At 49.0% G+C, this 21,793-nt stretch overlaps 1 protein-coding gene across 1 annotated transcript; it reads left to right on the forward strand.

The window, feature by feature from the left end:
- Positions 1 to 1,487: 1,487 nt before the first annotated feature.
- On the forward strand, positions 1,488 to 12,228 carry LOC124974930 (cytochrome P450 2E1). The gene is made up of 9 exons (XM_047537901.1): positions 1,488 to 1,705; positions 2,472 to 2,631; positions 5,161 to 5,310; positions 5,675 to 5,835; positions 6,815 to 6,991; positions 7,762 to 7,903; positions 9,772 to 9,959; positions 10,401 to 10,542; positions 11,319 to 12,228. Exons 1-9 carry the CDS (start codon positions 1,529 to 1,531, stop codon positions 11,501 to 11,503), a joined length of 1,482 nt encoding a protein of 493 aa, XP_047393857.1. The 5' UTR covers positions 1,488 to 1,528; the 3' UTR covers positions 11,504 to 12,228.
- The last annotated feature ends 9,565 nt before the right edge of the window (positions 12,229 to 21,793 follow it).

Genomic DNA, 21,793 nt, shown 5'->3' on the forward strand with positions numbered 1-21,793 from the left:
GGCAGCTCTCCACAGAGCAGGGGTCAACAAGCAGGTGCTGTGGCCTGAGGGCAGAAGGAGGACTCATCCTCCTTCTGTAAATGTGGATTACAGGCTGCAGAGGAGAGCCACGCAAGCCGGTGGACACCATGTAGTCTCGTGTTCATAGACACAGGAACAGAAGCACCACCCTGGCCACAGGGATTCAGGTGCTTCGCAGTATTTGTTTTCTCTATTGTTCATCATGTTTTTGCATTGTACATAAAGATGTATTACTTACATAATAGTATATACTTGTAATACATAAATTAAAATTCTCTCCATATTACCAGTGAGATGAGAGAACTGAAACAGTCTCCTTATCCTTACTACTTGCACACAAAGAGACCCACAATATACCTAGAGACAGCTCTAATGGAAAAGTGAATGTGGATCATATGAGGAAGGGATTGAAGTAAGAAGACGCAGAGAAGTGCGCAGCATCACTGAGCTCTTGATGGAGAAATCCACTCTTCCAAGTTTAGCTCCTGTTAAAACACAGTCAGCAATGGAGTTTTCCCTTTTAGAATGTGACAAAATGGTTCTGGAGGATAACTTCTGCCTAAATATCTACAATAAAATATCTTTTTTAATAATCAGAGATTATTAAAATCTCTGTAGCAGTTTTCTCTTAGAAGTTGTATTCAGTGACCTAATGAGGATGGGCCAGGACAGGGTCAATATCAGGTTGCTGGCATCTGTCACCTATCACAAAAACACATCCAGGGGCACTTTAATTCTCCTACTAAAAGGGAAATTTCCTCTTTTCCCCCCAGGTCAGTCTATGGTGTGGGGGACTGTCCCCTTAGACACTGGTTGGATATGGTAGGCATTTGGATCACGTTTGCTGGAGTTTGTTTGGGGCAGGGCTTATGTAAGGCAGCACCGGGCACGTGCTGGCCACTCCAGACAGGTGCCAGCTCTGGCGGTGCAAACAATCTCAGAATTGGTCAACTCTTTTTCTTTGCCTTTAAAAAATTTGCTTCCTCTAAATTTGCCAGCTAATTTTACGGAGTGGAATGAGTTTCAGGAGTTGAGTTTTCCTCCTCCACCCTCAGTGTTCTCCAGGTGGTGAGCCTGGTGCTGGCTTACATAAGCCCTGCCCAAACCAGTGCCAGCAAACGTGATCCATATCCAACCAGCGTCTGGGGACAGTCCTACACCCCCCAGACTGACCTATGGGGAAAAGGGGGGAAATTTCCCTTTTAAAGAGGAGAATTAAGGTGCCCCTGGATGTGTTTCTGTGACAGGTGACAGGTGCCAGCAACTTAGTATTGACCCTGTCCTGGTCCGTCCTCATTAGGTCACTGAATACAACTTCTAAGAGAAAACTACTACAGGAATAGACCTTTGAAATGAGTGCCAGCCGCCTCTAATAGCAAACTAATTCCTTGGCTGCGGGAGAAGGAAGGCCGCATTGGCTGGTGGGCCATCCTCCTTCTGGGCGCTGCATTATAAAGCTTCCTTTGCGGGGATCATCCCTTGTGTTGCAGAGGGTCCCAGAGGCACCATGGCTGCTCTTGGCATCACCCTTGCCCTGCTGGTGTGGGTGGCCACCCTCCTGCTCATATCCATCTGGAAGCAGATCCACAGCAGCTGGAACCTGCCTCCGGGACCTTTCCCACTCCCCATCATTGGGAATGTTCTCCAGGTGGACTTGAAGGATATTCCCAAGTCCTTCGCCAGGGTAAGAGACACATCATTCTTTAAGGGAGAATGATTCAGGAATGAGATCTAATAAACCTGTATTCAGTTCATTGTCAGGAAAACTGTTGCTCTCCAACACCATCCTCTTCTGGAGTAATTGGATGGGTAGCAGCACCTAGGAGTCCTCTCCAGAAAGTTCTGCTGGTGTTGCAACTTGGGCACCAAACACGGAGGGTGGGCATTAACCAACAGGCCAACCGGAGTGATTGTGGGGAGGCTGGTGCAGTTGGTGTAGCCATGGGGCAGCTGCCACACAAGCAAGGGGTGCATCCCAGCTGGTGTCCACCATGCTCCACCCGAATACCAACACCTGTCTCCCAGGGCTGCAGCGAGCACCCCGTGAGCTAGCCAAGGCCAGGGTGCTGTGGGGCACAGGGGTGGCACTTGGTGTTTGTGTAAGGGGGTGTCATCACGCAGGACACAGGCTCCAGGTCTGCCCGCAGCACCCCGTGGTCCAGGACCTTGACTTAGGAAGTGAACAATGGGGTGACGGAAGTGGGCCTTGGCTACAAGGCTTCAGGGGAGGGACGTGAGGAGACAAGGTCCAGAGCTGCTGTCCAGGCAGGGAGAAGGCTCCCCTGCAAATGCAGTAGCCTCTCCTAGGGGAGCTCCCCACACAGGCTGCACAGTCTTTCCCCACATCCCTCCAATTCTCTGGTGGACGACAGGAACAGTGACCGAGTCAGGCCATCTTGATCTGGCCATCCCCACCCACCTCCTGGTTCACTGTGTGCTGGTCCCTGCAGCTGGCAGAGCGCTTCGGACCCGTGTTCACACTGTACCTGGGCCCCCGGCGAGTGGTGGTCCTGCACGGCTACAAGGCTGTGAGGGAGGTGCTGCTGAACCACAAGAACGAGTTCTCTGGCCGAGGGGAGATCCCCGCATTCCAGGCGCATGAGCACAAGGGTGAGTGTGCCCCCTAGTGGCGGGTGGGCACACCCAGGGGCACAGTGGGGGGCGGCCATCACCTCGCCATGTCCACATTAACAGTCTAGTGACAGCCACAGAATGAAGGCAGAAGGGTAGAAGACCTCAGGCCCTTGGGCGATGGCTCTTGCCTGTGAAAGCTTCTACAAAGTTTCCACTGAGCAGGTGCCATGTACCTTCGATTGGGGCCACCAGGTGCCCATGCCAGGTACCCACGCCGACCAGTGGCACAGAGAGCTTACAGAGAGGCAAAGGGGCTGTTTTGAGCCTGAGCTGCCCTTCCCAGACCTTCTTGCCTCGGACTGCTTTTCTTGGAACTCTTTTCATTCACAGCCTAAACTGCCTCTGGGGTGTTGGTGACTCCATTCACCCAGGTCCCCTCGCCTGCCATGAGGCACCCAAACCTGGCAGACATTGGCAGACACAGCCAGCTTCAGCCTGTGCCAGCAGCAGCTGATGATCTCCTGAGAGAGCCTCCTGAGGCCTCCGGGGGTGGACGTTCTGAGGCCGGGAGGAGTGAAGCAGACTTCCAGGAAGTCTCTCCTCTCCTGTTGCCAGAGCCCTGCATTCAGCCCACGCAGAGACCCCCTTCCCTCCTGTGGGGAGGGGGTTGGGTGGGGCTGGATCGTCATCCTGCCGCTGTTTTCCAGCCCCGACTACAATTCTGCCTTCATGATGCACCAGCTCTGGGGTCTCTGCTCCTTCCTGCCCTCACCTTGCCAGCACATTCTTCTCTGCTTCCCCCTGGTCACTTCAGGGGATCCCGAAGCAGGTCGGAAGTGAAGTGTCCCATCTGCTGTAACCAGAAGCCTCTCAAGTCAGTGAGTGGGCAGCTGCCTCTTGGCATCCTGTCTGGTTTTGGGGGTCTGCATTTCCCAGATTATATCACCTCACAGGCAGTGACCTTTGGCTCCCCCTCCTCAACACTGTGGGTTTGTTCTGCTGACTTATCTCAGTAAAAGCGATACCGATGGTCTCAGTCCCTGTTGCTGGCACCGGAGGAGTTGTTGGAGCCCGGGAGGCAGGGTCCTGCTGTAGAGCAGTGTGGTCCTGGCTTAGGGCCGTATCTGCCCCTGCGGTCTAGGCTGTGAGCTGCAGGCAGCAGGATAGGGGCCAGGCTTTGCCTCTCCATGTGTTGGGCTCCAGGGTCTTTGCTGCCTTTGCCTGGAGACTCCAAATCCCTATTTTGATCCATCCCATGTGGCCCAGACTGACACTGAACAAGAGACGTGTCTAGCCCTTCAGGGATACTGTGAATGTTTATTTTTGGCATAAGATAGAGCACAGGTGTGTGATCATGTGCCAAGGGAACTGCATGTGTCCCAGAAAAGTGCTGCCACCAAGGTTCTCAACCTGGCTAGTGGCCTCCTCAGGACAGTGCCCGTGCAGCTCCACCCTCCTGCCCACCCTTCAGGGTGAAGTTGGAACCATCATCTCGCCTATACCTCCCCCCTCATGTCACATGCTGTCCTTGCCCCTCTCAGGTCAATCAGCCTCTTTCTAGAAAGTTCCTTGGACCATGGTGATGGATGGCACATCCCCTGGGCACTTTCTTAGCATCCTTCAGGGCCTCCCACCAAGCATTCCATGGGCCATCGGACAGTCGATGTGCGAGGAAATGCGAGGCGCAAGCCCCTGCGTCTGTGAGGGTGCCACCGTTGCCCCTGTTGCCCTAGAATGCCCAGCGTCTAGCAGGATGCCTGGCATGGTGGGTGCCAAACCTGCTTCTTGAGGAAGTGATAATGGAAAAGGTAGGAGGAGGAAGAAGGGAGGCCGCAAGGGAGGCCTCCAGGTGCCCTGGAGTGCAGGGAGGCCCCAGGGCTGGTTCCCAGGGATCTTAGGGGACTGCGGGGCCGACAGTCAGGGTGACTGAAGCTGCATCTGGGGAAGAGTAACAACGTCCACAGGGTTGACTGAGGCAGGAATGGAAGCGCTCCAACATTTGCAGAGGAAAAGCATCAATCTGGGTCTGTTGATTCCAAGTGGCTTCACACTCTGGAGGGTCCAGCAGGTCAGGCACTGGGAGGAGAGGGCCATGTGAAGGGTCAGTGCTTGGTCTTCCCAGCTGCAGGTCCTTGCAGTAGGGTCTTGTGACCTTCAGGTCTCAGTCAAGTCCTCTGCTGTGAAGCCATAAAGTGAAGAGTTGAGATGCTTGTCAAGTGAGGGTTAAAATCCATGGGGACCAAAAGGCTGTCCAAGAATTTTGCCAATAGGCAGAAAAGAGGTGAGCGTTCTTTCTTGGAGTGGCCACATGTGGTTTTATTTGGCATGGAAGAGGCTCAGAGGAAAATGGAGAGCCAAAGACTGTAAGCTGACACCTTATCATGAAGGCCCGAGGAGGGTGGGTGTGCCCGAGGAGCCCTGCACCTCCCCACCTCCTCTTGTGGTTCTTCCTCACCCCCACACCCTGCCCAGGACCCAAAGGCCCAGTGGGACCACCTACTGCCCCAGTTCCATGTCCCCAAGACCTGGGCCTTTGGGGTGACTTCTGCTGTCCCTCTTCCTTAGGAATTATTTTCAATAATGGACCTACATGGAAGGACATCCGGCGGTTCTCCCTGACCACCCTCCGGGACTACGGGATGGGAAAACAGGGCAATGAGGAGCGGATTCAGAGGGAGGCCCACTTCCTGCTGGAGGAGCTCAGGAAGACTCAGGGTGTGTATTCTTGGGCAGGAAGCAGGGAGGGGAGCCCTGGCCAGGCCCTTGGAGGGCAGAGATCAACCCAGAAGCAGGTGGCAGCTACAGGGTCCCTGGACCAGAGAAGGTCATGCTGGTCCACAGCCACTGAATTCTGGACTCACGTTTCCAGTTCTACTTCAAAGGGAGCAAGAGTGACCACCACATGCCTGCTGTGCCCTAGACGGCACTGAGAGTAGACAAAGCATTTGCCACCTTCTGTGGCCTGTCACACGTCCCCAGGCATCAGTGGTAGCGTGCGGGGACCGAGCAGCTGGCTGGGGCTGTGGTGGGCATGTGCCTGCCTCCCCACGGCCTCCCTGACATCTCACCCGTGCTCCAGGCCAGCCCTTCGACCCCACCTTCCTCGTGGGCTGCGCGCCCTGCAACGTCATAGCCGACATCCTGTTCAACAGGCGTTTCAACTACGACGACAAGAAGTGTCTGCGGCTCATGAGCCTGTTTAACGAGAACTTCTACCTGCTCAGTACTCCCTGGCTGCAGGTGAAACCTCTCCTCCCTTCCGTTGGTCTCAGGTTGTGCAGTCACGTTGGAAGGAGAAGGCAGGTTCGGGTGGCATGGAAGCCTGGGGCCTAGAGTGCTTTGGAGGGGCCAGGTAGCCCCTGTGCCCCTCCACGGGACACCCAGGGCCCTGAGTGCCTCTTTCCTAACCTTGCCACATCTACTGACCTACATGTGGATGTTTTCACCACAGAGAGTGCACTGCCTGAAACATCATTGGTCACAAATATTCTAAATAATACAGCAATGGTAGCCATAAATTCAAGTTTGGAGGTTAGTAGCCCAGCACACAAAATTATGCTGCATTCAGAAAAAACAGTTTTATAATTTTCTTTTCTTTTTTATATACATTTATATATTTTTAAATTTTAACTTTTACAGACTGCATTTTGATTCATTGTACACAAATGGGGTACAAGTTTTCATTCCTATGGTTGTACACAATGAAGATTCACACCATTCATGTAATCATACATGTTCGTAGTATAATACTGTCTATCTCAGTCTACTATCTTTCCTTCCCCCACCTTCTCCCGCCCCATTTTCCTCTACACCATCCAAAGTTTCTCCATTCTTCTCTTATCCCCCTCCACTCACCCCTCATTATGTATCATCATCCACTTATCACAGAAAACAATCAGCCTTTGGTTTTTTGGGTTTGGCCTATTTCACTTAGCATGATATTCTCCAACTCCATCTATCTACCAGCAAATGCCAGAATTTCATTCTTCTTTATAGTTGAGTAGTTTTCCATTGTGTATATATACCACAGTTTCTTTATCCATTCATCAATTGAAGGGCATCTCAATTGGTTCCACAATCTAGCTATTGTGAATTAAGCAGCTATGAACATTGATGTGGCTGTATCTCTGTAGTATGCTGATTTTAAGTCCTTTGGGTATAAATCAAGGAGTGGGATAGCTGGGTCAAATGGAAGTTTTATAACTTTCTTTGTCTTCAGCTTTACAATAATTTTTCGGGCTACTTACGCTACCTGCCTGGAAGCCATAGAAAAGTCTTAACAAACGTGTCTGAAATAAAAGCATATACGCTTGAAAGAGCCAAGGAGCACCTTCAGTCACTGGACCCAAGCTGTCCCCGGGACTTCACCGACTGCCTGCTCATGGAAATGGAGACGGTACCCACAGCTGGGCTGCTGGGTTTGCTGGGGTGGGGTGGGGCACAAGCACTGAGAGCCATGCAGCCTGCTGCTGGCTGGCATCCAACTGTCTTCTGTGTACTTGATGCTTTGGGGTTGCATAAGTGCACTTGGCTTCAGCATGACCACCATGCCCTGCTCCCGATGGGAGGAGGCACAGGGAGGGTGGACTGGCCCCTTGCTTCAGCTCCCCAATGGTGCCCAAGTTCCAGGGGTCCCAGGCATCCCCAGACTCATGCCTGCAGCTCCTAGGACCCTCCTCTGGCTCGGCAAGAGGAGACTTCTTCCTTTTTTTTGTCATGACTTAAAAACAGTCTGAGACATCAACACTGACTCCCTTGGGCAGCCTCCTGGGCACTCAGAATCCCACTATATCTCAGACCCTCCCTGTGGCCCAAAGGCACCAGCCTCCCTCAGGGCTGGAAAGAGGCTGGTGCCACCCCCTGCAGTTGGAGAGTTATCAGCAGAGGTCCTCCCAAGCCAGGACCCAGGTCACCCCCCCTTTCCCAGGACAGCCCTGGCACTGTTGACGGAGACAGAGCCTCGAGGCCTGGGTGAGGAGCCCGTCCTGCCTCAGCGTGCTTCCTGGAAGCCTCCGTTTGCCCAGCTGTGTGGTGGAAATGATGGAGTCCTGGTTCTGCTGGGAGAGCTTGTCACATCCCTAGCTGTCTGCTGAAGGGCAGCAGGTTTCTCGTCAGCCACCTGAAGACAATTTCTTACCAAGTCTCTGTCTGTCTCTAATGTCACAGAAAAAGCACAGTGGAGAGCCTGGGTACACTCTGGAAAACGTTGCTGTGACCTTGGCGGACCTGTTCTTTGCAGGGACAGAGACCACCAGTACCACCCTGAGATATGGGCTCCTGATTCTCATGAAATACCCAGAGATTGAAGGTGTGCAGATGAGAAGCAAGAGGAGCCTCCCTGCAGGCTCTTGCGTCCAGGTTTCGGTCTGCAGTTGCTAGTTAATCTTTTGGGGTGCCACAGGATCGCTGGGTGATTTGTTTTGAGGGAAATGTCCTGATAGGTGCCAGGCAGCTGGTACCCTTGAACACGGATAGCCCCACACCGCACCAGGGCCCTGGGTGCAGGAAAGAGCAGTCTCACACTGAAGCGGAGAGAAGCACTGGGTGTAGGTTCCGTCTGTAAAGGCCTTCACTGACTGCCAACATACTGCTCCAGTTGCTCCTGGAGAAGACTTGGCCTTCTAGGCAGAGTGGGGGTTGGGGCAAGGCTCGGGTCTTCCTGGGGCATCTCACCCCACAGGGCTCTGAAGCAGGAACCCAGGAGAAGAGACAAGGCCACCTCCTACCCTGAAAGCCCCTACCTGAACACAGGCTGATAGGGCCAACCTGCCATAAAGAGGGAGCAGGGGAGCTGCGGAGGGAGCCCCAAGGCCTGGGGCCGCCAGCTCTGAACTGGGCCCTCCTGCTGCTGATGAGATGTGCCTCCCAATAAGTGCCAGCATGGGGCAGACCTTCAGTGTTCCTGCAGAGCAGATGGAGGACATAAGGCAATTCCCCCAAGAGCATGGATATGTGACCAGACCAGGGTCAGGCCCTAGGCTCTGGTCTTTATTTCAGCAAAGCCTTTGCTTTTTAAAAATCATACAGAAGCATGAAGAGTGAAGGAACCAATATTCCAGGGAGGGAAATATTTTCCACATCTGCAGCAGTTGTAGGAGAACTTTTGAATACTCTGTATAGGGGAACCCTGCACTCAAACACAGTTTAAATTATTAACTTTGATGGCTTTCCAATATAAACAAAGAGAATAAACATGATAGGCACCCTACATCCTTTGCCAAATTTAACATGTATTAACATTTTGCAATATTTGCTTTGGAACTCTTAAGGAAACATGTTACAGGGCCGGTCAGTCCTCCCCCTTCGTGCCTCCCTCCCCACAGAGGCAATGCTTAGGGATGGCTGTGCATCATCCTCACCTGTGACTGGGTACAATTATCAATAACTACATATCAACATACAGCTCACAGCAAAGTTATAGTGCCTTAATATTTTACCAGGGTACTGTACCGTGCATATCTTTTTGCAATTTTCTTTTTTCACTCAACATTTTAAACTCCCATAGGAAATCTCAAACACAGAAAGTTTAAGAAGCATGCTGAAGGCTGCTGTTACCTCAGTTAGAGGAACTTCTTCAAGAAGTAGACTGTGCTTGTCTGGTTCCATTCTGTCATTTGCCCTCTTATGTTTTAGAAGCATGTAATGAATCAGTTAGGGTGACAATTAATGCAAAGATTTCACTCCAAGAGGAAGTTTCTAAGACCCTTTTGTTTTTCTCTACTCCTGACATGCAGAGAATTGAATACTCCATCTCCAGCTAAGATAACTGAAGCCAGAGTTTCCGTAGACTATAAAAGACCTCCATGAGCATAGCTCTTATAGACATTTGTGAAGATATTATACAATAATTTGAAGTATCTGGGGTACCAAAAGTACTGCATAGGATGCCCTATAAACATCCACTGGATGGGTTTGGTGGATGGATGGAAGGGTGATTGGGTAGATGGATTGGGTAGACGTGTGGGTGGATGGACACTGGCTGGTTGGAGGGATGAGTCTTCAGCTAAGTGGGAAGAAGAACAGGTGGGTAGATAGGTGTATGGGTTAGGGTTGGGGTGAATGGGTGGACAGGTGAGTGGCAGATAGATGGAAGAGTGCTTGGTGGGTGAGTGGAAGAGAGTTGGACGTTCAGCCTGGAGTCAGCCCTTTACATTGCTCTCATTCTTGCCTTGGCAGAGAAACTTCATGAAGAAATTGACAGGGTGATTGGGCCAAGCCGCATCCCTGCTGTCAGGGACAGGCTGGACATGCCCTATATGGATGCTGTGGTGCATGAAATTCAGCGGTTTATTGACCTTGTACCCTCCAACCTGCCCCACGAAGCAACGCGGGACACAGTGTTCCAAGGATACGTCATCCCCAAGGTCAGAGTGAGCTGGTGTGCACCATGATTGCTTCCCACCAGCTCACACCTAGTCTGCCAGGGCAGCTTGGGGATCCTGTGTCTCCGTGGTCAGTGTGACTGGATGGCAGGGCCAGGCCAGTGCAGGGTGACAATTCCCCAGTGGTCCTTGTATGGTCCTGGTGACCAGAGAAATGGATGGAATTTAAGGAAGTGCCTCCTTGATGGCACCTGGGAGTGTAGCATATTCCAATGCCAGGAACAAGGACAGCCACAACCAGCCAGAGTCCACCCTGTGAGTACCTTAAGGCTTCCTCTCCACTTAGACCTGACCCTGGCTGCTGTCTAGTCCTTAACCGAGTGCCGTCCCAGCTGGAAATGTGCTGTCCTGTCTAATGTGGGCTTCGGGGTGACAGTGAACATGTGCTCTGTTGACTGACTGACAGGTCTGTGCCTCCTGCAGGGCACTGTTGTGATTCCGACTCTGGACTCCCTTCTGTATGACAGCCAAGAATTTCCAGATCCAGGGCAGTTTAAGCCAGAGCACTTTCTGGATGAAAATGGGAAGTTCAAGTACAGTGACTATTTCAAGCCTTTTTCTGCAGGTGAGCAGGGCTCATAGGCAGCACCTCAGTCTGGAATGGTCTCTTCCCACCTCATCTGCTCCCTGTGTCTCTGCCACCAGCCAGCCATAAATCAGCACCCAGCCCTCCTCATCCATGAACCAAGTGTGCTCCTGCATTCAGAGAGGCCGGGTGATATCGTTCACAATAAGTCCTGGAAATGAGGTGTTGTGGGTAGACTTTTCTTTCCAGAGTGGACGCTTTCCCTCATTCATTGTCAGACTATTTTTACTTAACTGGACAGTGAAAACCTCTCAAGCCCATACCACCTGATACCCATCATTTTAAACCAGAGTCGTTAACAGACTAGCCTCTGGTTCCTCAGACTCACCGTGGGAAGCGCGCAGCCTCCTGATGTAAGCCGTGCTCCCCCTGAGGCTCCTTGCCGGGGCTGTGCCTCAGGCTCTGGAGAGGAAGACTCCACCACCAGCTCCACACTGGAACCCCGGGTGTGTCGGTGTCTAACATGCCCACCCCCATCCCGTGGGCACCACTGGTAGCGCTGGGTGCCTCCTTCACCGAGCATAGGCCAATTTCCAAACTGAAGTTTTTGCAGCTGTGTTCTTGATGGCCCCGAACAGATCTATATCACGAAGATTCTGTTCTTTGCTTTTATGCTTCTTTCAGTGGGTTCAGGGAGTGCTTGCTGCTTTAGGATGTGTTTGCCCCAGCTTCCTCCAGCCCTGCCCTGCAGCCTTGCTGTTAATGGTGTCTCTCTGAAACCTGCTGTGTCTCACCAGTGCTGTGGTTACTTCTAGGAAAACGGGTGTGTGTTGGAGAAGGCCTGGCCCGCATGGAACTCTTTCTGCTCCTGTCCGCCATTCTGCAGCATTTCAATCTGAAGTCTCTTGTTGACCCAAAAGATATTGATCTTAGGCCTATCGTGACTGGTTTTGGCAGAATCCCACCTCACTACAAACTCTGTGTCACTCCCCATTCTTGAGTGTAAGGAAAATAGCCTGGATACCCCTGTCCCCCAGTGCAGTCCGCGAGAGTCCCTCAGTGCTCAGGAAGTCGCTCCCACAGTCAGGAGGCAGTAGCCCCCCAGAGTGAGTTCCACCAGAGCTGATGTTTCCAGTCAGTCTTCAGACAGTGGGAAGCAAAGTCCAGTGAAGATGTGGTTAATCTAACCCTGACGCAGGTTGGGGCTACGCTGTGGTCCTAGACCCAGTGCCAATCAAGATTTCTGAAAAGGCAGAGCTGTCCTGTCACCAGTTAACACCTACCAGGAAGAACTGATGAGAAACGGGGACATAGTTTGGAACAGGGAGAGGCAAGAACGTTTTGCTGGAATATATTGGCCTGGACAAAAGCAGGCTCTTCCCATCTTGCCTCAGGATGGGAAGTTGTTCCTTTGACTTCACTGTGAGCATCCATTTGTCCTTTATATGAAATATGCATGAAAAGTCAACATGGTCACCCATTATTATCTGTTAATATTGAAATGTGACTTTGTTTCTGGAAAGAGAAACGTGAGGCACACAGGGACCCTTGCATGGAACGAAACACAACTGAGAGGTACTGTGAAAGGAGCAGCAAACCTGCCCTTTGCCCCCACACCTGTGACCGTGCTGAGCCTGAGTTTTCCCTCTGTCTGAGCAGCACACTTCCCAGTGCACTGTGTACTCTGTGAATGTCCTTAATAAAGCGAGCCATGTTTCTGAGCCAGCAGCTGGTGTCCTCTGTTCTCCTGACCCTCAGCCTCCCTCTCGTAGGGTCTCACTGGGCCCACCTGGACAGTGCAGAGCAGTCTGCCAATCTCGAGATGCTGAATTTAATCAGATGCTCCAACTTCCTCCTACTACATAGAGTAACCTGTCCACCAGTTCTTAGGAATGGGATTTGGGACACCTTCTGAAGGGTCAGCAGTCTCTGGAGGCATCTTTGTCCCTCCTAGCACCTCAGTGGCAAGGAAATGGATTGCAGTGTCTTCTTATTTGTGTTGGGGCAGAGAGGATTCCGCTTGAGTGACCACTGGGAAGATTCTGAGTGCCCAGCCTCAGTGGGGAGATACTGGGAGGGAGGGAGGGAGTTGAGGCTTACTGTTGAGGCATCACCTGGCTGCCAGGTGTCTGAGGGTGACTTCCTGTTGGCAAAGTCCCTAACTGCATTCACAGGTGGTTTGCAAGCCTGGGTCTTCACAGGTCCTGCTGTCTCAAGGGAAGGGCACTGGTCCCAGAGGTAATGTCACTTCAGAAAATTTGTCCTACCTTAAGAAATCCTCCTTGGGGCAGGACCAATTTTCCCAAGTGAATACAGTGTCATGAATAACAAATTATGGCATCCTCATACAAAGAAATACTTTCCAGCAACATCATGCTGTGCCAGGCCCAGCCCTGTGAGCTCCAGGTCACATCCCTTCTCCACAAAGGAGGACTCTGAATCCTCATTAGCCCCTGACACTGTGCACCTCCCCACTACATGTGGCTGCTACAAAAACAGACCCAGCAGGAGGCATGGTCTGGACCAGTGGTGGGGGTCAAGGAAGTCAGTGATCAGGAAAGATGTGTCCCATAAGGTGAGTAAGTTACTTGTACACCATCAACCATGAATAGGAAGAGGAGAGAATAATCAAAGACTACCCTGCTGTTATGGTGTAGATGGGAGAAGTTCGTGTCTGAGACAATGCAAAGGCGTTCAGAGGTGGAGTGACTGAGCTATGAAAGCCTGATCAGTGATTGATCCCCTGCCAGGAATCAACTGGGTGGTGGCCACAGGCTGGTGGGGTGTGGTGGAGGAGGTGGGCCACAGGGGCCTGCCTTTGAAGTATATATTTTGTCCATGGTGAGGGGACTGTCTGCTTCCTGGTGCCATGTCCTGATCTGCCTTCTTCTGCCACACTCTTCTGCCATGATGTTCTGTCTCACCTCAGACCCAGAGGAAGTGAGCTGGCTGTCTATGGGCTGAGACCTCTAAAACCGTGAGCCCCAAAATAAACTTTCCCTCTTCTAAAATTGTTCATGTCAGGTCTTTTGGTCACAGTAGCAAAAACACTGACTAAAACACCTGTGGATCTTTGCAAATGACTGGGGAAAACATTAACACCAATGCAATGCTGGCAGAAGAGTCTTGGTCCTTGGTGTCTGGCACCTGCCATTGGAGCCCGGGCTGGAGCTGGGATTTGAGTGTATCTGCTGGAGTGGAATCAAACATTCCCCTCCAACTGTCTGACCACGTATGAGACTGGACCACAGGGCTCTCTCCTTTCTCTATCCACTCCCTCCTATGGGGACTGTATTTCTTTGTATGGGATACCATAATTTGTTGTTCATTCCAGGGTTCTTTCCAGTTTGTGAGGAAATAGGATGAAGATGCTATTCACATACAGATCTTCGGGTAGACATGTTTTCTCTTGAGAAAACACATAGGAGTAAATCATTGAGTCTTGTGGAAAGTGTGTGTAACTTTTAAGAATCTTGCATTCCCATCAGCAGTATGCAGGGGCGGCGTTGCTCTTGCCGCGCGAGTCTCTTGATGACTGCTGATGTTGAACATTTTTCTGTGTGGTTATTCACTATCTATATACCTTTATTGGTAAAACATCCCAGTTCATTTCCCCATTTTAAATAGTTTTTAATGTTTTTTTTGTTCCTTCCTTCCTTCCAGCTTCCTTCTTTCCATTTTTCCTTTACTAGGCATTGAACCCAGGGGTGCTGTACCACTGAGTTACATCTCCAATCCATTTTGTTTTATTTTGAGGCAGGGTATTGCTAGTTGCTGAGGCTACCCTCAAGTTTGTGATCCTCCTGCATTAGCCTCCTAAGTTGCTGGGATCACAGGCATGTGCCACAGTACCTAGCCTTGTCTCATTTTTTCTTATATTGGAATCAAGTCTTTATCAAACATAGTTTTTCACATTTTTAATTCAAGTCTAGCTTGCCATTTCATTTCCTTGAGAGTGTCTCAAGAACAGCAAAATTTTAAAATTTTTATAAAGTTCAGTTTGTCAGTTTTCCTACTTTGTGATACATTTTGTTTTCTGTAGGACATTGTACATGATTTGAGGTTATGTATACATTGATTTTACTTGGGGCAAGTGTCCTACTGTGTGCTCATTGCCTACAGGAAAGCTGACCCGCGACTGTCACCTGCTCATTCACCTGGTGGAATGCAGACCTGGCACTGTGAGGTCAGCCATGTGATGCAGGAATGCACTCACAATCACATACATGCACATGTGTACTGCTTCCCTCAACCCCAGCCAGGCCTGCACATTAGCCACAGCAGCTCAGTCTCACCTAACCTGCAGACTTTCAGACAAAGTTCTCTGACTCCTTAATATCTGCATGTAAATCCTCCAACTAGTCCTCCAGAGGGAGAGATTGGAACTATCACTTCAGTGTTCAGTTGGTAAACACATTTATCTGACTTGAATCAGGGTCCCTGGGGAACTGAGAGGAAGATTAATATTAAGGAGTATCTGTTCCTCTTTGGAACAGAAATCTTCTACAGAAATAAAAATAGAAGAGCTGTAATACATATACAAGAGTCTTTAGGCAGAATTGTTTATGGTGGGACAATTGCAAAATTCATAAGTTGGAATTTAATGTTAGTGTAACAGTGCTAAGAGGTGGGGACTCCTAGAGGGGATTAAGTCACAAGGATGACCCCTCATGAGTATGATTACATGTCCTTAAAGAGGGTTCTTTTTGGGTCTGCCCTTCTGCCATGTGAGCACATGGCACTGGTCCCTCCAGAGGACATTGAGTTGAGCACCATCTTTCAAGCAGAGGGCAGCTCCACCAGATCCTGACCCTGCCAGAACCTGGAGTTGGACTTCCAGCCTCCAGTACTGTGAAAAGTAAATTCCTATTCTTCATAATTTTCCTGGTCTCTTGTGTTGTAGCAGCACAAGCAGACCAAGACAGTAGAATGGCGCCTTCCAAGAATGATGAGACTTTGTTTCTAGAAACTTGATCTATAGTGAGGGCCACTGAATGTGCCCCATCATGGGAGGTGGTCTGCATGTGGAAAACTGCAGAAGGGGTAGCCCAGTCCTGCCACGACATGCATGGGACCCTCGCAGCTTGAACCCAGCCGCCAGGATGGGCTTCATTGTCCCTCAGCTGCCCACCTGAGCTCTGCTTGCTCCTATTGCCAAAGCTGCACTAGATGACTAGATTGTAAATGCACCAGAATTAGATGGCATTTTATTAAGGGAAATGCCTATGAGGAAACAGGAGGGAATCGAGGAGGCTGGAAAGTCCCCAGACTGTGATGGAGTCTGATGCTGAGTGAGGGAGAGAGAGAGGAGGGTGGGTGGAAATGCTCTAACTGCATGTGCTCTAGAAGACTCCGCAAGGCCGTCAGGAGTCCCATGTCTCCCAGGACTAGCTGCCTCAGCATCCCTGCCACCAGCATAGAGAGGCAGCCTCCCACCCCTGCCCAGCTTGAATCCCTAGTCAACCACTGCCTTCACCGCAGGCTGCCCCACTCGCTGCCTTCTCTTCTTGCCCAGGCAGAGCTCACCCCTGTCTCTGCATCTGCGCTGTGCAGGCTCAGACTGCAGACCTGTGTGGTGGCTTCCCGACCTCACCCGGCCCCATGCCTCATCACCTCATTCCTTCCTCCTCATTCCTGAGCCACATTTCCTGCCTTCTCAGTTTCCTCAAACCTCTACCATCATTCTCAGGGGATGTTCTTACTTCCTGTATCCCTGAGAAAACAAGAAGCCTGACAACGATGTCCTAAAGCACAGGCTCATGCCTGCCTGGTTTTTCCAGCTGATGGAGTGACACCTGGCACTCCTGGGACCAGGCCTCATGTGGGAGATACCTGCCTTCTCCTGGCTGCAATCACCTTCCAGGTCCAGCCCACATTGGCAGCAGCTCCTCGCTGCCTTCCACTCCCTGGCAACAGGCTTTTGCTGGTCCATTTACAGCGATGTATCTTCCCACAGACATCTACCTGCCCTGTATCTCCTCCTGCCTTCAGTCTGTGATGAGATGTCACCTTCCTTGACCTCTTAACTCAAAGAAGCAGACCACACCCAGCCCAGCCTCCTTGCATGAGGTTGTGCTTCTCAGGAGAATGTGTGGGCTCCAGCATATTCTGCTCCTTATGATCACTGGCTTGGTCATCCATGCTAGTATGCATCCTCAAAGATGACCAGGCTTTTGCTGTTCTGTTTTGTTCCAGCCCTAGGATACTGGGTGACACCCAATAGACAACTCAAAAGCATTTGTAATGCTCAGTATGTGATTTGTTCAGCTTCAGATGCAGAGGATTTAATTAGGAGAAAATGCAATGAGAAAGACAACAGGGATGTGGAAGAGAGTCCCATATGCCAAGCCTCTTGTATCTTTCTGTTGGACCTACTTGCTCCTCCTGAACATTCTCCATTCTGATCCTGGATTGACTCACCGAGCACGGTGCTTCTGACGAATGGTGACCAGATCTGGGGGGTGGGGAGAGGGAGTCTTTCATGTCTAACTTCCATCCATGAAGCTGCAAAAGATAGGCATGCTGCCTTCCTAGCTGGCTGAAGTCAGCCCTCTGTGCTCACTGTATCTGGCCCCATCACGCCCCCAGGCTACATGAATACCAAGCCACAAAAGACCTCTGTGATCTGGAGGATGACCTTGGAGGTAGAGGGAGATACCCTGCCATGGATGACACTCTTGAGGGGTATGGAAAGTCTCCAGTCAGAGCAGTAGTTAATCTGGCCTCAGATTTTCCATTTATGTTGGAAAGGGCATTTCCTAAGGGCATAATGCTAAAAACAACTCCAGACACTGGAACCACCATAAGCCACCCCAGTCCACCAGTGCTGTGGCCACATCTAAAACCTTCTATCTCTTCTTCTTAAAAATATCAATTTTCAAGGTTTCTGAGTGTGAGGGAGAGTGACGACAAGCTCACAGATGTAAGATTGTGCTGTAGGATGGAAGAGCAGGAGACACTCACACAGGCAAGTTGAACCTCAGCTTGCCAGTTAATGCCTGCGATGTGTGCAAGTCATTCCAACTCTCTGAGTCTCATTTCTTCATCTTTAAAATGAATTAAAATATCTAGCTTCTTGCTGAGTTGATGTGACAAGCAAATGGCAGATATTGTGTTGGTTTTACTTGGATGAGAGAGTTATGTTCAGTAGGAAAGGCTCCTAAGGGGAAAAGGAGAGGAGGGAGTGGACACCTGGGCTCACTCTCTGCATCACCCTTTACATTTCCTGTGTTTTGGGGGATTTCCAGCCTAAAGATGATATGGGGAGAATGCAGGTATTTTTTGAGGCCTCCTATGCACAGAAACATCTTAATTTTCCCATCATGCCTAGGTGGCAGTTGAGTGAGTATAGGATTCAAAATTAGCTGCAGTTTTGTAGTGTTCAAAGGGTTTGAGGGTACTAAATGTCTGTCTTGTTTCCAGGAAAGAATGTTCGTGTCCTGAGGGTGCTCTTAGGACATTCTCTTCCTGGCAGGTGTTAAGAGCCACTGGGCTGTGTGTCCAGTGTGGGGCCTTCATCATCTTGTGCTTAAAATCGGGACTTGTCTTTCTAGAACTCAAGGACACTTTCTTCTAGTATTTCTTCTCCTTTCTTCTTGCTCTCTGTACCATTTCTGGAGCGCGTGTGGAGAAATGCTCTGGGCTCTGTCTCTGCCTCCCTCTGGCTTACCCCTTGGGCCCAGGTGCCTGCTTGTGCTCTCTCCCACTCTCTTCCATGTCCTCTCACCTCTGTCTGGGGGACTTCCTGAACTGTGACTTTCAGATCCAGCCTTGTCATTTCTATGATGAAGAGCACCCTCTAACCATGTCATTCACCAGTCCCTTTCTGTGAACTGTTTCTGAAATATGAAATGCTGCTGGAAAAGGACAGAAGCCCTGAGTGTGCAGCTCAGTGAGTTTCACAAGGCAAACGTGTGTCCTCGCTACTCAGACCACCACAGATGTCTCCTCGTGCCCACTTCCCATAGGTACCAAACACTCTAACATGAACACAACAGTGTAATTTTACTTTGCTTAAACAGCACACAAGGAGAATTACACTGTGAGGCTCCCTAAGGACCAACCTCTCATTGAAAAGTGTTTCTGAGGCCCATTTTTGTTGAAAGAAGATGAAAAACATTCATTTTAATTACTGCAGGATACTCTACCTTACAGATGTTATTTATCTATTTGACTTTCTGAGTACCTTTGGGATGTTTTTGGCTTGTGATCAGAGCAATCATGCTTCTGGGACACACCTCACATGTCTCCTGGTATCAGGCAGCATTTGCTAAGTCAGTGGGTAAGGCATCCTCAGGCAGCAATTCCATGTGCCTGGGTGTATGCCTGATAAAAATGCATACACAGGTGCCCAGTGCATTGCTGGAATTGTTTTCTTTTTGCAAAAACCTACACTTTAAAATGGATTTTCTCCTAGTGACAAATTTAATAAGATATTGCTTGTCTTTCAGTGCTTTAAATTCACTGTAATTTCTGAAAGTTTGTTGATGCAGAATTCTTGGTTGGCGGTTCTTCTCTGTCAGGCACTTGGAGGAGACTTTCTGGTTTGTGTTGCTTCTGCTGCAGAGTCTTAATGAGTGCAACTGCTTTTAAGATTATCTTTTTGTTTGTATTTCCATGTGGGTTGTCTAAATTTGATTGTGTTTGTATTAACCCTATTTCTTCATTTTTAAAAATGGTTTGGGAAAATCCTCAGTTACCATCCTGCTACCACTGCTCTGTCACGCCTCCTCTCTCCTGTCCTTCTGGGATTCTAATCACATGTTAGATCTTTGTATTTAATCTCAATGTTTCTGATGGTCCAGAATTTTTACTCTATCTTTGTCTGTTTGGCCCAGATATTTTCATTTGACATGACTTCCAATTTGCTGATTCTCTCTTTAGTTGTTTGTAATTCATTGAATATTTAACATGGCCTCTCAGTACCAACAACATCACTGAGGTCCATCTGGTTGACATTTTTGGCACTTTTAAAAGCTTCTACATGTGATAATGAAGTTCTGCTGACTATATCTAGCATGTAATTCAATTCTTTCTTCCCCACTTGCCAATGCAAAAAAAATCTAATACTTCAACTGAGAAGTATCGGTTAACATCTGATGTATAATGAATCAACAAATACTGGGTTCAAAAAACTATGATAATATTATATGAATTGGCATTTTATGCTAGACTCAGCCATGCAATATCAATGCTGGTATGTCTGGGATCACAATGAAACATGGGCATTTTTCTTCTTACAGTTGTGGGCCAAAAATGTTGACTTGCAAAATGCACATGCACTGATGCATTTTATGTTAGTCTTTTCTATTTGATGCTCTTTTTCTTGGTTCCTCAGGATATCAGGTGTAGTGAGCAAGTTTAGGCTTTAGTAATCAACAACCCCAACTTCTAAGTGGCTTCCACAATCAAGGTGTGTGTCAAGTCTTTATGGCTCAGGCTGATGGAGTAGTATTTCTGGAACATTCCCTGTCATTGTGACTATGGCATAATAGGGCAGTGAACCAGGTCAGCTCTTAAATCTTCTCATGAGTGATACCATTTACTCCCACTGTCATTTGCTTAGTCAAAATAAGTTCCCTGGCCTTGCCTGAGTTCTGCAGGGGTTGGAGTAGGAATATACCATCCTCTCACAGAAACAGCACTGAAAGTGAGCGGGCAGCAATCACCACATACTGAAACTCTCCCCTTCTACATGTATCTCAGCTTCACTTCATTCCCAGAAAGACAACCTAAGGTCCCCTCTATTCAGCAGTTTGCAAAGTCTAGGATCTCTGAATGATGCCCACATCTGTACTATGTTCAGACATGTCTTCTCTTGCTCCAGAGACTAGTTACTTCGAAAAGTCATCTGCCTTCTCTGTATCCAGTATATGAGTGTTCAGTCTGGGCAAGATAACCACACTGAGCATTCCTTTCTGAAAAGGTAAAGAATGAGAATGGGAAGGATCACTAGAGGCACCATCTCATAGCAGTCTTGAATTCTTGGGACGGATGCGAGTTGCCTCTACATCAAGGATGGAAACCTTTCTTGCTGAGTCCTAGATTCGTGTATGGCAGCTCCCAGTCCACCACCTCTGAGGAATCTGCCTTTTCCTGCAAATTCCTTCCTCTCATATGGTCCACATTGGTCTTGTTGGACAAAGGCAAAGATCTTCCAGAATGAAGGCTCTCCTCAAGCGCTAGGGAGTACTTTTGCATGTTTCTTGTCATAAGTCTTTAACAGCTTCAATTCTTACTCTGTCAGATATTTTATACAATATGGTTGTTTTTATAACAGTATGATTCTTTCGAAAACATAGTTAGATTGACATATTTATTATTCCATCTAATTCTAAGTGTTTTGATACATGTATCTGTCTCTGGGTGGTGATTGTTTTCATCTTTGTGTGTTTTTCTCAAGAGTATTTCACTCCTAGTCTTTACTTTGGGCCATTTTGAGCAACAGAAATAAATTGTTGGGGGAAAATTTAACCCATTCACAGTTTTTAAATATGATTGTCAAGATCAAACGCTTCATTCGTTAGTTGCTGCTGATCTTATTGCTCCTGATCTTCAAAGCATTTTTCACTGTATTTTGTTTTCTGAAAGAACCAAAGAGGCAATATTTCAACCAGAAATAGCAAAAGATAAAAAGTAAAATACCTGAGTTTTTCAGTCCTTTGTGTCCCAAATCTCTAGTATCTTCCTATTTCCTTTCACTCCTGCTTGCAAATCACTTCATTTTCCCATGAGCTCAAGGTTTTCTGAAAACCTCAAGATTTTCTGAAAGCTCAAAATGGAATGAACAATAAATAAGACATACTTCTGTGATTCAGTTTTCCAGACTCTTTTGTGAAAGCATTAAGTCCATAAGGGGAACTTCATTTGTCTTAATAGTAACACTCCTGTTATGTGGTTACAGGCACCACCATGAGTGATATTAAGTATGGATATAAGAGTCTCCTTGAGTAGCACCACTAACCAGGGCTTAGCCATGTAAAATAGTCTGAGGCACTTAGCATTTCGGACAACAGAGAAACCATCCTTGGTCCTGGTTCTGAGGGTACTGATGTGGGACAGTGCAGATGCCAACCTTGGGGGGGGGCTGTCCTTGGGGCTGGTGTGCTTTGCTCTGTGATGTTGCTGACCCATTTGACAGGCAGATCAGCAGCCAGTGCCTTCTTCTGACTTACACTGCCCGCCCATCAGGGCTAAGCTTTACTTTTGCTCCTTTCTGCTTCACTCAGAATCTCAGGAAGAGAATAATTTCTTTAATGGCATTGGTTCTTGTATGACAGAGGGAGACCAT

This window comes from Sciurus carolinensis, unplaced genomic scaffold (genome assembly GCF_902686445.1).
Source record: "Sciurus carolinensis unplaced genomic scaffold, mSciCar1.2, whole genome shotgun sequence".
NCBI lineage: Eukaryota > Metazoa > Chordata > Mammalia > Rodentia > Sciuridae > Sciurus > Sciurus carolinensis.

Coding starts and splice junctions, on each gene's coding strand:
- LOC124974930 (XM_047537901.1), top strand. CDS start 1,529: ATGGCTGCTCTTGGCATCACCCTTGCCCTGCTGGTGTGGGTGGCCACC. Junction 1,706..2,471: donor TTCCCAAGTCCTTCGCCAGG/GTAAGAGACACA, acceptor TGGTCCCTGCAG/CTGGCAGAGCGCTTCGGACC. Junction 10,543..11,318: donor TTTCAAGCCTTTTTCTGCAG/GTGAGCAGGGCT, acceptor GGTTACTTCTAG/GAAAACGGGTGTGTGTTGGA.